The sequence below is a fragment of the Puntigrus tetrazona genome, chromosome 15, assembly GCF_018831695.1.
Source record: "Puntigrus tetrazona isolate hp1 chromosome 15, ASM1883169v1, whole genome shotgun sequence".
NCBI classification, from domain to species: Eukaryota; Metazoa; Chordata; class Actinopteri; order Cypriniformes; family Cyprinidae; genus Puntigrus; species Puntigrus tetrazona.
The window spans coordinates 5,210,955-5,225,981 of NC_056713.1; the positions used below are offsets into that span (position 1 = coordinate 5,210,955).

The 15,027-nt window shown below is 40.6% G+C and overlaps 1 protein-coding gene across 1 annotated transcript; it reads left to right on the top strand.

Moving 5' to 3' along the window:
* The first annotated feature begins 10,809 nt into the window (after positions 1–10,809).
* Positions 10,810–13,586, top strand: LOC122359364 (olfactory receptor 1D2-like). Its single transcript, XM_043259655.1, is given in 3 exon segments — positions 10,810–11,226; positions 11,228–11,443; positions 13,467–13,586. Coding segments are annotated over 3 exon segments (753 nt in total).
* The last annotated feature ends 1,441 nt before the right edge of the window (positions 13,587–15,027 follow it).

Genomic DNA, 15,027 nt, shown 5'->3' on the forward strand with positions numbered 1-15,027 from the left:
ACTATTTTTATTTTAATACTTTCTTTTTGCATTGTAAATTTGAACATGATTAGTACATTTGCTTGCATGGAGCTATCACACACACAACTCTGAGGCCTGACAAACATAATTGGGAAACATTTTCAGCCTTTTGGGTCAACTTTTTTATTTATTTATTTGATAATTAAACAATAATATGCATTATAATATATGCAATAAGAAAACTGAGAAACCTTTCATCATCTACATAATGATGCAATATTGTTCATCTAAGTCATCAAACATAAGCCTCACTGGGACTGGTCTTTTGACCTTATGACCAGAGGGACCTAATTTGTGGTTACAATGGCTAATTAAACCTTAGGGTCCATTAACATTGCCCCACTGGGAGATTTGATGGTCAAGATGCTTTGCTGAAATGGTCAAGGGACAATATCAGGAGTGAAAACTACATGTTTTGATTATAACCATCATTATATGATGCACTAAAAAGATTAGTATTTACTACCATACCAGTGAATTATGTTTGACCTAAATATTCAAGACAGTAGCATATTCACCAATTAAATAAGTAAATATAAAATTACAAGCACTACAAGATTTTTAAGCAGTTTTCATATTTCAGTATGTCATATTTTCTAATATAACAAAATAACTAAAATTTAATCAAATAATTTAATGCTTAGTACATAATACTATTATTGTTAGAAATTGAAAAAGAGAAATATAATACATTTATACATTTTAAATGAATTGAAACATACTTATAGACAAATCTGAAAAAAAAAACTTTTCTTTATATAGCACTTTTAACAATACAGATTGTGTCAAAGCACTGAGCAGTATCAAATAGAGTAGAGTGATAATAATGTATAATTATTAAACCCCTTTTGTTTTATTAAATACAGAGACAGTGTAATCAAATCAATGATAATTGCTAGAAATTAAGTGTCCTTATATAAGTAAGCCAACAGTAAGGCAACAGTTGGCAACAGAGGCGAGGAACCAAAACCCCATTTATGACAGAATGCAAAAAAAAAAAATATATATAAAATGTTCAGAGGAACCAGGTTCAGTTGGTTCACCTCTGGCTGGATGACCAGTACTGAATTTCTAGTTCAATGCTAAACGCAGCTGTCAGATTGCCTAAAGGCTTTATTGTGTGTGTGTGTGTGTGTGTGTGTCTGGTTCCTATGATCTGTCCACAGGCCTCATCTAGGTTTTCCGGTCTCCAATGAAGATTATCTCTTGGTGCTGATCCACCATCTGATCTGGATATGAACTGAAAATCTGAATAAAAAACAGTGTAATATTAGTGTAGATACCGTTCTTTACATACATTGTGTGTTATTTCTACAGTATGTGTGTGTGTGTGTGTGTGTATACAACACCAACAGCTGAGCAAGTACAGTGTGTCACGTAGTCAGACATTCTAAAATCTGACAAACAAGTTCATTCTGTGCAACAAATGCTGACTAACATAGTGCCAATATGGGGTTACAAACTAATCAGACAAAACCTGGTGAATGTGTCTGATGCCATTTCTTAGAAACCATTTGTAGAACGTGAATTGGTAAATAATAAACCAATGTATGTGTACATTTCTGTATTTAGTTATGTTGTGAATATTTGCAGCACATGTGGTTTAATTTTTTTCATTTGCAGAGCATTGAAAAATGCGGTTCTTTCAGCCACCATATTAGTCAAATAAAAATTTGCAAACAGTAAATTAATTCAGGAAAATTGTTAACTGTAATTGATTAAATGGTTAAAGATATTTAAATCTACAAAAGTGAATTTTTGGTTAATGTAAGCCATATTGGCTGGAAGGTATATGATGGGAAGTATTTAAACCTTGTCCTGAAATTTCACTTGAGTCTGCAAACTGAACCACCTTTATTACCATTTATATTGTAAAATTATAATAAATAAAAACTCAAACGATGTCAAGTGTATATTGTATTTAATAAAACACAATGTATAATATGTGCTTAAAGGTGTATAATATTTTTGTGAGCCATATGAATTATATGCAACTCTTAGATTTAGAATGTTTGTTTAGTCTTGAACGATAAACAATTTTTTAAATAAAAAATATTAAAACTATATAAAAGCTATTTTTCTTTTCAAAAATAGGTAAATTCAAGTTATGATCAGACAGATTGCATCTGTAACTGTATGGTCAGTGGGGGTTTAATTAAAGTGTTGTCATTACAAGATAATTATCTGTTCAGTGATCCCACTGAGAGCAGCTCTGGACAGAGAAGCCTTTAAGGGAATAGGAGAGTGCAACATAATGACCTTTAACGACCATGTTTATCAAGTCAAATTAGGCCATATGAGGATGAATTACATCATTTTGCCTACTTCATTATGACTTCAGTGGTTAGCCCTGAGTTAAAGAATTATCTCATACTTCTTAAACTTTATACAAAGCTTTTTGTACAGATCAATCATTTAAATTTATTTGAGATGATCAAATTATCTTAAGCATTTTAGTTGTGGCATGCTCCTGTTCAGCTCGCCTTTGCTCCTTTTAATTCTCTCCTCAGTGGACAGTGGTGAAGAAAGTATTTACGAGAGGATGCCTCCTCTCAAAGAGGCACCGGCTGTGCACCATTGTGCTCCCACTGCAATTTAATAAAAGTGAAGGTCGCTCACTCCTCCAAGCCCTGCCCTTCAAATTTAACAAGAGCACTCTGTTAACCAGGCTACAAACTTCATTCTTATGAGCAGTTTTCATGCACCGGATCATGTCCTGGCAATCCAGCAGCTTACAGCTTACAGATGCTGGGCCTCATGACCTACATCAGGGTGAGCCAGGCCTACATAACAGCTCTGGCCCACTGGTAAAACCAGTGGTTTGAACAGGCTGTGACTTTGGGATTGGTATACAGAAGGAAGATTGTCTTGACAGACTCATCTGACACAGGTTGTTAGTCTCCGTGTTTGAAGGCAGACCAACCTTCTTTGAATCTCTCTACCTGTGTATTGGCCTGAGGGTGGTATCCTTGAGTTTGAAAGATTAGTTATGAAGTCTGTGGAGGTGTGGGGTTGGAATGGGGACTGGCACTACAACAATAGATGAAGGAAGAATGGGTTCTTTGACTGGTTTGGGAATGGATGGGGAATACTTAATTTCAGATAGACGTCAGCTTTGCCATTTTTTGAACCTAGATGATAGGTGATCTTGAACTGAAAGTGCGAGAAAAACAATGCCCATCTTGCCTGTCGTGGGTTGAGACGTTTCGCTGAACTGATGTACGGGTTACGATGATCATACATCGTTGACAATGGACTGTACTTTCCTATATCCATTTGTTGGAACTCACATTTCACTTTCTTGGCATAGAGTTGATGTTGAATTAAGACTTGTAGGACTGCTTGCATGTGTGCCTCCATGAATTCGGAATAGATCAAGATACTGTCTATGCATATAATGACCCACCAGTTAAACAATGTCCAAGAACACATCATTGATAAAGGACTGGAACACGGATGGACTATTAGAAACCCCGAACTGCATAACGAGATATTCAGAGTGCTCAGACACATTTGAGAAGGCAGTTTTCCAATCATCATCCCTCCCGAATGTGGATAAGATTATAGACACTACAAAGATCAAGTTTGGTGGAGTGAAAGGTGGTAATGGGTAGCGGAATGGGACTGTAATGTCATTGAGGCTTCGGTAATCAATGCACGGCTGCAGACCCCCATCCTTCTTCTCGACAAAGAAGAAGCCTGCTGAAGCTGGAGAGGTGGATGGTTGAATGAAGCCCTTAGCCAACTCCTCATTGATGTAATTCTGCATGGCTTAGGACTCAGGTTATGACAATGGGAATACTCTGCCTCTTGTGGACACCTACCTGGCAGAAGTCCTCGACACTGGACTCAGATGCTGTACTCGAACACAACATTGTTAAAAAAATATATATAGAATCTACTCAATAAAGTTTGTGTGAGTAGATTCTATTCTATATATTTGGGCAAATAATGTCTACATTTTACAGCTCTAACCAAAAAAAGAATTATACCTAATATTTTTCAATACACTACAAAAGAAATTACCTATAAAAATTCTGTAATAATAACTATAAATAATAACTATTTTTAGCAGGCAATAGTTAATCTACTAATTTATTATTCATAGTAATTAGCCAATAAGAAAATGTGGAAATTTCAACAAACCATTATTGTGATCGGCATTTGCTTTAATTAGGCTTTTGTCTCTTGCTTTTATTTAGTGAAATAAGCTTTGAGTGTATGGTGTTTAAGTATAAACACTTATGCATGGACAAAAATGTTTTAAAGTTAAGATGAAGTAGACTGCTTTTTGTGATGGGTGTCAAGATGTAAAAAGTCAAGATGTAAAAGAAATAATTTTAAAAAGTGTTGATCTTTCATTACTGATGTAAATGATCTGTAAATGATTGTGATCATAAATACAAAGATACTGTGGCAAAACATGCAGAAAGATTTAGACATCAACACTCTGTTACAGTCCAGATGGGGATCGAACTCAGGTCTCCGGGATGTATTAGTGTGGCACTTACTCCTACTCCACTGGAGCAGGTGAAACCCAGTTGCAGAGGAAATAATGAGAAGGCTTAGAGAGACTTCTGAGGTTCTTTACTCAAGCAAAAATATAAAGATGAATGAATCCCAAGAACCAAGAAAAAGTCTTCGAGACTTACAACAAGAATAGCTGCTGAGGAACTCAAAACACTCCTTGGTACAAAATACAAAAAAGGTAATCCAAACAGAAAGCTGTCCTTAGACCTCAGGCAGGAGAAAAATCACAAAGAACACAGAAAACAAGAAAGTCTCTTACAGCAAAAACTCGGCAGCATGATTCTGAGAAAGACATGAGGACTGAACAAGAACAATAGGCAGGGAGACATTTAAATAAGATTGGTCATTAGGAGTGATCAAAACAGGTGTGCTACAAGTCTCTAACAGGGTGGTGATCTGGAGCAGAAAGTGCGCCATCCAGTGGTGAACCCAGGGAATCTCAGGCAGATCATTACAGGACCCCCTCCTTTAGGAACGGCTCCTGACGTTCCCAATGGCCTTGTTCCCATGAAGACGGTAAAAGTCCCTAATAAGAGCCTTGTCCAGGATGTGGCGAGCAGGGACCCAGGTTCGCTCCTCCGGGCCAAATCCTCCCAGTCCACAAGAAACTGTCGTCTTCCCAACCAGTCGAGTGTCCAGTAGCCGCCGAACTGTGTATACTGGCTGACCCCAATTATTCGTGGTGGTGCTGGGGGTGGCCTGGTGACAGGAGACAGAGGGCTGTATTTGACAGGCTTTAAGCGTGAGATATGAAAGGTGGGGTGAATGCGCAAAGACTTGGGTAGCAAAGAGACGGTAGGAAACAAAATTTACTTTCCTTAAAACTTTGAATGGTCCTATGAATCTGGGAGCTAATTTGCGGGACTCAACCTTGAGAGGAATGTCCCTGCTTGAAAGCCAGACTTTCTGCCCTGGGCGTAGAATTGGCTCTGGTCTGCGTCTACGGTTAGCCCATTGCTGTTGTAGCTGTGAAGACTTAAGAAGAGCAGCCCGGCCTTTCTCCATATCCTGCGACACCGTTGAACCAGTTGCTGAGCAGCCGAACCCCACTTGAACTCCTGCTCAGAAAGCACATAGGAGGTTGAAAACCATATTGGCACTCGAAAGGTGACACACCTGTTGAGGAATGGCGAAGAGTATTGTGTGCAAATTCTGCCCAAATCAGATGTTTACTCCAGGACGTAGGATTGGATGACACCAGACACCTCAAGGTTGTTTTAATCTCTTGGTTGGTACGTTCTGTCTGTCCATTAGACTGGGGATGAAACCCGACGATAGACTGGCTGTAGCTCCAATCAGCTGGCAGAATGACCTCCAGAACCTGGATGCAAACTGAGGACCACGATCTGACAACATCTCGGGAAAGCCATGCAACCTAAAGACATGCTGCAAAACAATCTCAGCAGTCTGTGGAGCTGAAGGGAGTTTTGGCAGTGGTATAAGATGGCAAGCCTTTGAAAATCTGTCAACCACTACAAAATGACCGTGTTACCTTGGGGAAGGTGGTAGGCCAGTTACAAAGTCCATAGAAATATGTGACCACGGGCGAGCAGGAACAGGAGGGGTAGCAGGAGACCTTGAGGCGGGATCTGGAATCCTTATTCTGAGCACAAATGGAGCAGGCAGCGATATAGGCTCTGATGTCTTCCGCCATCTTTGGCCACCAGAAACGTCTGCCAATGAACTCTAGGGTCCTACTGGCTCCAGGGTGGCATGCAAATGATGAGGAATGTCCCCACTGCAAAACGTCAGGCGCGCACAGCTTTAGGTACAAAGAGACGGCCTGGAGGCCCATTACCTGGGTCAGCCTCCTGCTCCTGTGCCTTTCTAACCGTAGTCTCTACACCCCATCTGACTGGTGCCACAATCCTGGAGGGGTGAATGATCCTCACCGGAGTTGAAACCTTATTTGTTAGATCAAACTGCCTGGAGAGCACATCAGGCTTCAGATTCTTTTGACCCTGGTTTTGGAGAGAACAAAATCAAAGCGATTAAAAAGAATAAAGCCCACCGGGCCTGGCGAGAGTTTAGCCTCTTAGCCTCCTGGATATAGGCTAAATTCTTGTGATCAGTCCATACAATAAAAGAGTGTTTGGCTCCCTCCAACCAGTGCCTCCATTCCTCCAATGCTAGTTTGACCGCTAATAGCTCCCTGTTCCCAATATCATAGTTCCTTTCCGCAGGCGAGCTTGTGTGAAAAAAAGCACATGGATGCAATTTGTTATCTCTTATGGTACGCTGGGAGAGAACAGCTCCCCACTCCTACCTCAGAAGCATCCACCCCACTCATGAAGGGCAGCTCAGGATCTGGAATAGTTAGTATGGGTGCTGAGGTAAACAGATATTTCAGTCTCCCGAAAGCCTCTTCAGCCTCCTCTGTCCACCGGAAACCCTTAACATTCTTCCTAGTGAGAGCAGTTAGTGGAGCAGCAATTGCACTGAAATTTCGAATGAATCGCCAATAGAAATTCGAAAAACCAAGAAAAAGCGTTGTACCTGCCAATCTCTAACTGCTCGAGTCTTTGCAGGATCCATCTGGATCTGACCCTTAGAAACAATGAAAGCCAAAAAGAAACCTCCTCCACATGAAATTCACTCTTCTCCAACCAGCGAATAGATGGTTCTTTAGAAGCTGCTGGAGGACCAGGCGAACATGCTGCGTGTTCCTTGAGGTCTTTGGAAAAATAAGAATATCATCCAAGTATACAAACACAAATCTGTTCAGCATGTCTCTTAACACGTCATTAATCAAAGCCTGAAATACTGCAGGGGCATTTTGCAAACCAAAAGGCATGACTTGATACTCATAATGGCCAGTGGGTGTATTAAAGCAGTCTTCCATTCATCACCAGCACACGAATGCAGACCAGATGATATGCATTGCGAAGGTCCAATTTAGTAAATATAGTAGCCCCTGATGCAACTCAAAAGCAGCAGACATTAGTGGAAGAGGATAACGATTCTTAATAGTGATCTTATTGGAGTCCCCTGTAATCTATACAAGGTCGGAGCCCACCATCTTTCTTAGCAACAAAGAAGAAAGCAGCTCCCGCTGGTAGCGTTGAGGGCGTGTAAAGCCAGATGCCAGGGACTCCTGCATATAATCCTCCATGGCCCTCCTCTCTGGTGCTGAAAGAGAGAGAACAACCTCCCTCTTGGAGGGCACATTCCAGGCAAGCAAGTCAATGGCACAATTATAAGGTCTGTGTGGTGGTAAAGATAAGGCCTTCTTCTTACTGAACACCTCTAACAGGTCTGCATAGTCTAGAGGAACATGTGATAGCTCTGAAGAAGTCCTGGGTAACTGTAGAGCAGTCATTAATAGCCCTGGGGTGGCCTGAAGTAACTTAGGAGAAACAGAAGGTTCAAGAGATAAAGCACAGTGACCCTTATTACAGTCAGGCCCCATCTGAGAATGTTACTAGAGGACCAGTCTATCTGGGGATTATGATGGACTAACCAAGGAAACCCAGAGATTAAAGGGAATTCTGGTGACTTGATTACATAAAACTGTATAGTTTCTAGGTGACCCTAACCCGGAGATATAAAGGAATAGTGCGCAGACTCACCTGCCCAGACCCTAGAGGCCTCCCCATCTAGTGCAGTAATAGTCAGGGGTTCATCAAAGGTTAGTGAGTAGCACACCAAGATGTCTAGCGACTTCCAAATCCATAAAGTTGCCAGCTGCCCCAGAGTCTATGAAGGCCTTTCAGGGGATGTGACTGATCATTCCATAGAAGATAAGTATTCAAAAAGAGCCCCAGAAGATGCTGAGTGGGGAGTGGTTTGCTTCTCTCGTCACAGTCCTCCCTTCCTGGACGAGAGTTGGCTTTTCCCGAAAGAATAGGACAGGAGGCACGAAAGTGGCCAGATTCTCCATGCCAAGTACAGACAGCATCTTTCTTTCATCCTGCGGTCTCGCTCAGACCGGGAAAGCCGTGACCGACCCAGCTGCATGGGTTCCTCAGATCCTGCTACATATGAGGCAGGGAGATCAGGAGAGAGGGGAAGTGCAGAGGATACTGACTGTGTGCATATCTAGAAGTCTCTATGCGCTCGGCGCGTCTCTCTCGAAGGCGATTGTCTGAGTCGAATGGCCATAGCAATCAGGATTCTGGGTCTATTGCAGGGTCCCGGGCTGCTAACTCATCCTTGATCTCATCAGACAGTGCCGATTGAAAGCAACAGTTAATGCCTCTTGATTCCAGCCACTCTCCATAGCAAGTGTTCGAGAAATTCCACCGCTAATTCCGCTACACTTTGAGACCCTTGAGTTAACTGAAGTAAGCGGCTGGCTGCCTCACGCCCGCTCACTGGATGATCAAATACTGCGTCTCATCTCCTCAATAAAACTGTTATAATCTGAACAAACCCTTGGTTGAGGACTGCTCCCACAAGGCAGTTGCCCAGGCAAGGGCTTTCCCAGATAAAAGAGTAATGGCGTAAGCCACCTTGCTACGGGCAGTTAGGAATTTGTTCGGCTGCAGTTCAAAGTTCAGTGAACACTGGGTGAGGAATCCCTTACATCTGCCAGGGCTTCCATCATACCCCTCAGGATGAGGCAGGTGGATATCAGAGCCTTGCACTGCTACGCTAGGAGGTGGCAGTGGAGCCTGAGGTTGAGACTGAGCTCCCTGGGCTCTCTGCTGGAAGCTTGAAACAGACTGAAGGTGATGCAGAATTTCAGTGACTGCCTGACCCAGTTTTGAAACAGCCGCCTCTTGTTGTGTACAAGGACTTGTTCATGTCGTTCCATGGTGGCTGCCTGACTTGAGACAGCTGCTAGGATGCGTTCTGCATTCGATAAAGGTTGAGTCTCCTCTGCTGGGTTCGTATCCATGGTTCAGTCCTGCTGTTACGGTCCAGATGGGGATCGAACTCAGGTCTCCAGGATGTATTGAGTGTGGGACTTACTCCTACTCCACTGGAGCAGGTGAAACCCAGTTGCAGAGGAAATAATGAGAAGGCTTGAGAGAGACTTCGAGGTTCTTTACTCAAGCAAAAATATAAAGATGAATGAATACCAAGAACCAAGAAAAAGTCTTTGAGACTTACAACAAGAATAGCTACTGAGGAACTCAAAACACTCCTTAGTACAAAATATACAAAAAGAGGAATCCAAACAGAAAGCTGTCCTTAGACCTCAGGCAGGAGAAAAATCACAAAGAACACAGAAAACAAGTAAAGTCTCTTACAGCTTAAAAAAGCTCGGCAGCATGATTCTGAGAAAGACATGAGGACTGAACAAGAACAATAGGCAGGGAGACATTTAAATAAGATTTGTCATTAGGAATGATCAAAAACAGGTGTGCTAAGTCTCTAACAGGGTGGTGATCTGGAGCAGAAAGTGCGCCATCCAGTGGTGAACCCGGGAATCTCAGGCAGATCATTACAACTCTTCATACAAACCTCAGCAATAGTGACAATCAGCAAAGTAATTCAGAAAAACAGATCAACTGCAATGCAGGTTGGGAATGCTAAATTCATTTTGTATTATGTTGATACCCCAGCATGCACTAGTCACCATCACTTGATCTAAGTTTGCATTGTCTTTAGTACATTGATACAAATGTCAATAAAACTCAAACATTAAAGTAAAACAAAAATAAAGAATAAAAATCAATGAAAACCAAATACAGCAAACACGGATTATAATAATGGTGCTTTGTTGAAATGTCAACATTAATTGCAACTGGAAAAGTTGTGTTGATTCAATGCAATTAACATTATGACAAATCAACTCTTTTTAGCATTGATTCAACATTTGTTTGTTATAGGTGGGTCCTCCTAGCTGTAGGATCATGTATGCACACATTTTAATATTAATATTAATATTTTAATATTTAATAATACATTTTAATATACAGCTAATATTTTGGGTATATATTACTTTATTGTTTTGTGTTGCAGTTATTATTATAAACAATAAGTAGAATTTACCTAATATTTAATATTTTACTTTTTAACTAATATATTTAAATAAAATGTAACTGATTTTCATGGGTTGTATTTAACATTCCCCAAGAGTGTTTCTTTACAAGTGTATCCATTTTTTTTTTTGTAAACAAGCTAATTAGCATGAGATCAGCCTCCATATATATCAACCAAACCAACCTTCTACAGAACACTTTGTCAAACATGCAAACAGAGATAGCGGTAAGATTTTTTTGTTTAATTTTATATATATATTAATCCCAAATTAATTTCAAACGAATTACAAATAACTTTATTATAATTAGTCTTTGCATATTATTGCAGATGCAGCCACCACTAGAGAATGAGTCCATTGTCTTAGTATTTACACTTTCTGGACTAAATGAAACCATGACAAACAGATTTGTGTTTTTTTCCTTGACTGCATTGTATTATCCATTAATTGTGTTTTGTAATGTGACCATAATTTACACTGTAATCTCACATAAGAAACTTCATGAGCCAATGTATGTGTTTATATGCAATTTGTGTATGAATGGACTTTATGGCACAGCTGGATTCTACCCTAAATTCCTGTATGATTTATTATCCCATTATCACATGATTTCTTATGCTGGATGTTTGTTTCAGATATTTGTAATTTATTCATCTGTTCTGTGTGACATTTCAACATTAACAGTGATGGCATATGACAGATATGTGGCAATATGTAGACCACTGGAGTATCATTCAGTAATGACTAGTCAGGAGGATTCTTCAATGCATCCTCTTCTGCTGGCTGACTCCATTTTTTTGCATGTGTGTTTTAGTTGTATTAACATCAAGGCTAACCTTATGTGGCTCTAGCATTGGAAAATTATATTGTGAAAACTGGTCAGTTGTTAAACTCTCTTGTTTTTCTACAACAGTAAATAATGTGATTGGGTATGTAATTATTATTATATATTTTGGACATGCAGTATTGATATTTTGCTCTTATACACTTGATTGGAAAATGCAAAAAAAGTCAACAGAGGGCAGAAACAAATTCATGCAAACTTGTGTACCACATCTGCTTTGCTGCTTATCAATGTGACTGTTGCTTTGCTTTTTGATGTGCTGTACACTCGGCCCATGGTTCTAAAGCTTGCCACAAGATTTGCGGAATTTCATGGCTCTAGAATTTTTAATAATTCCTCTCCCATATTAAACCCCTTATTTATGGACTAAATCTGACAAAACTGCGGAAAGAAGTAATGAGACTTTTTGTTTATTTCTTTTTAAAAAAGTAAAAAATACTTGAGTAAGATTTTCTTATTAAAAATATGTATAATATGTTTACATTTAAATAATAACCACAAGTGTAGCTTTTTGTTATCCTAAACACTCTAATACTAGATTAAGACATTTTTTGAAAAAGCATTTTTCCTCCTCTGTTAAGAAAATAATTATATAAATTGTGATGCTATTAGTTTTTTTTTTCAGCCATATAAAACATTATGTCATATGTATTAAACTATTGATTTAGGTTAACTGTCATGTTGCTGATGATGACTTTGAAAATTGTTGTATTAATGATATATTTGCTGTGAGGCAACAATACTAGCCATTGAAACACCCATGCTGTTACTAATAACATATGCAAATTAAATGCTAAAATGTCCAAAATGTGTGGCAATATTTTAACAAATTACATTAAAGCAGAAAACCAAAGAAATATTTTTTTGAAGGTGTTAATGGGACAACCACTTCCATTATTGTATAGTTGTCTGATTAATTTATATGTTTCTAAACAAATGTTTAGGGGGAAGAATGAAACTGCATTCACAATGTTTTGGTAAACCTTTCTACAAATCCTGTGTTTATAATACATTATAAGGGTATTTTTAAGGCATTACAATGACATCTCATGAATATCTCATATCACAATATAATATTTACTTTTTAGGATTTTAAGTATGATTATTTATAACACACAATAGACACCATATAAAATCTACTTAATTTATAATAGAATATATCATATCTTGACATTGTTTATTTAAAAGGGTGTATAAGCACCTAATCTGATCATAAACAAACCTCCATTAGCTGCAAGCAGCCCGGCGTACATGTTCTTGGGAATGCTTTTGACTATTGTTAGAGATTAATATTCACACTTACAGAAATATACACACATTTACATTTTGCAGAACAGATGGAAAAAGATCTGAATGTGAATTTGTTTCCCTTCAGATGTTATGAGAAGGAGCACTCAGATGAGAAAGAGCAAATAAACATACAGGCAGGCAGACAGGCAGACGGACAGACTATAACCACATGCATTAAGAGATGTGAACAGACGATCTAACAAAGGGCAAACAGGAACTTATGAAGCCTAAAGTATGAAATAATTAATTGAACACACCTAAATACAATTAGTTAACTGAAGGTAGGGCACACACAGCACATGGGACAAAAAAACAACAACAAAGAGTCCAACTACGTGACATATCGCCCCCTCCCAGAAGGTGTGTCTCTGCACCAAAAACAGAACGGAAAAGCGAGGACCGAGGTGGAGCTGGGGATGGAGGAGCCTGACAGAGCTGGAGGGATGAGGTGAAGCTGGAGGAGTGGAATCCGAGGCTGGGCGGATGGTCGACCACAGACCAAAGCAGAGGAGGGAGCTAGGAGCCAATTGGGAGCAGGTTCTGTGAGTAAATGACATAGTTAACTGAACTCACCTGGAATACAATTAGACAATTAACTGAAAATAGGACATATGGGACAAGAAAACAACAACAAAAAGAGTCTAAGAGTTAAGCTAAAAAGAACAGCATTGATAGCAAATCAACATATTAGAACAATTTCTGAAGAATAATGTGACACTGTAGACTGAGGTCAAGGCTCAGATGAAAATTCTGATGTAGATCACTGAATGAAATTACATTTCACGAGTTCGCACTTACATATAATTAATTTTATAGTAACGGTTAAAGTAAGCGTGTTTGGTGTGCTATCAGGAGAGGACTCAGAACTCCGGCAGACTACTGAGTCCAGAGTTTTTCCTCATGTCCGTGAAAAGCAGACAGGGCTTGCCGTCTAGGAGGAGTGGAGATTGGGATGGTGGAGGGATGCTATGAACAAGATATCAAGAGTAAGAGGATTGTCTGAATTTATAGGAGGCTTCTCTTGCTCTGGGTTGGATAATGCCGTGATTAGGAAAGGAGAAGCCAGCTGGGTTAATTATCAGTGCACGCTCCACCCAAAATTTGTTTATAGCTAAACATCATTCAAAAAGAAATGTGTATGTGTGTGCTGCTGTTTTTTGTGGTTTATAGGGGACACAAATTTGTTTAATGACATGGGTATGACAGAGGTTTTACTATTTGAAGGTGGTTTATAAGGACACTGCCGATGTCCCCATAAGTCACAAAAAAATTAAAGAAAAGAAAAAAATACTAAATGATGTTTTTTTTTGGGAAAGAGTTTCCTGTATGGCCTGGAGTGCTGGCACTTGCCAATACCCCTTGTGAGGTCTGTGTGGTTAGGTAGATGTGCACTGCAGGCCCTTCCCAGCCGATCTGGCAGCTCATCCACCCGGCATGGGATATCCTCACAAATTTTCGACACTTCCGTTTGGTGCAGGAAGTCGCTGCAGCGGAGGGTGCCATCAGGCTTGGGGACCATCATGATGGGGCTGACCACGGGCTACCATTTGTTGACCTCCTCTTGATAGTTTGCCGCCGATGAGCCTCAGGGACTCCGGAGAAGCCATAGCGGGACGATAACTCCGGGTACCGTGACGGATCTCGTGCTTGATGACTTGGGTCCACCTGGGCCTTTGCGAGAGGAACACATCAGAGAACTGGACCGACCAGGTGCTGGAGCTCCCCCTTCTGGGCAGCCGAGGAGGTGGGGTTGATGTCCACAACCACGGATCTTTTAGACGCAAGGGCAATGAGCTGGTCTCGTTCTCTCCACTTCTTTAGCAGTTTATGTGGTACAGCTGATCAGTTACGAGATCGCCCGGCCGACGTGAACCCGTAAGTGACGGTGCCGATCCGCTCGATGACCATATATGGTCCCGCCAGGTTGCCAGGAACTTGCATGCGGCTGTGGGAACGCGAGGACCATTACCTTGTTCCCGGCTGGAATTCCCGCGATTGACCGCCCAGTTATAGTGGCGTTGTTGGGCCTGCTGCGCTTTTAACCAAGTGTTCCCGGACTAATGGGCATGACCCGGCCGATTCTTTCCTCATCTCCTTGACATGTTCGATCACGCTTCGATGGGCTGCCGGCTGCTGTTCCCGGAAGGCTTCTTTGGCGACGTCCAGGAGGCCCCGTAGCTGCTAGCCAAAATTAAGCTTGGAAGGAGGTAAAACCTGTGGAAGCCTGAGGCAATTTCTCTGATTCCTGAAAAACACGTAGGGAATCATGAGGTCCCAGTCTCTACGGCCTTCCGCCACCATCGCCACATAACATCTGTTTGAAGGTTTGGCTGGAATCCTTTCGGATTTAACCCATCGGTCTGGGGATGGTAGACCATGGTACGTAGATTTGCTTGACCTTTCAGCAGCCGGC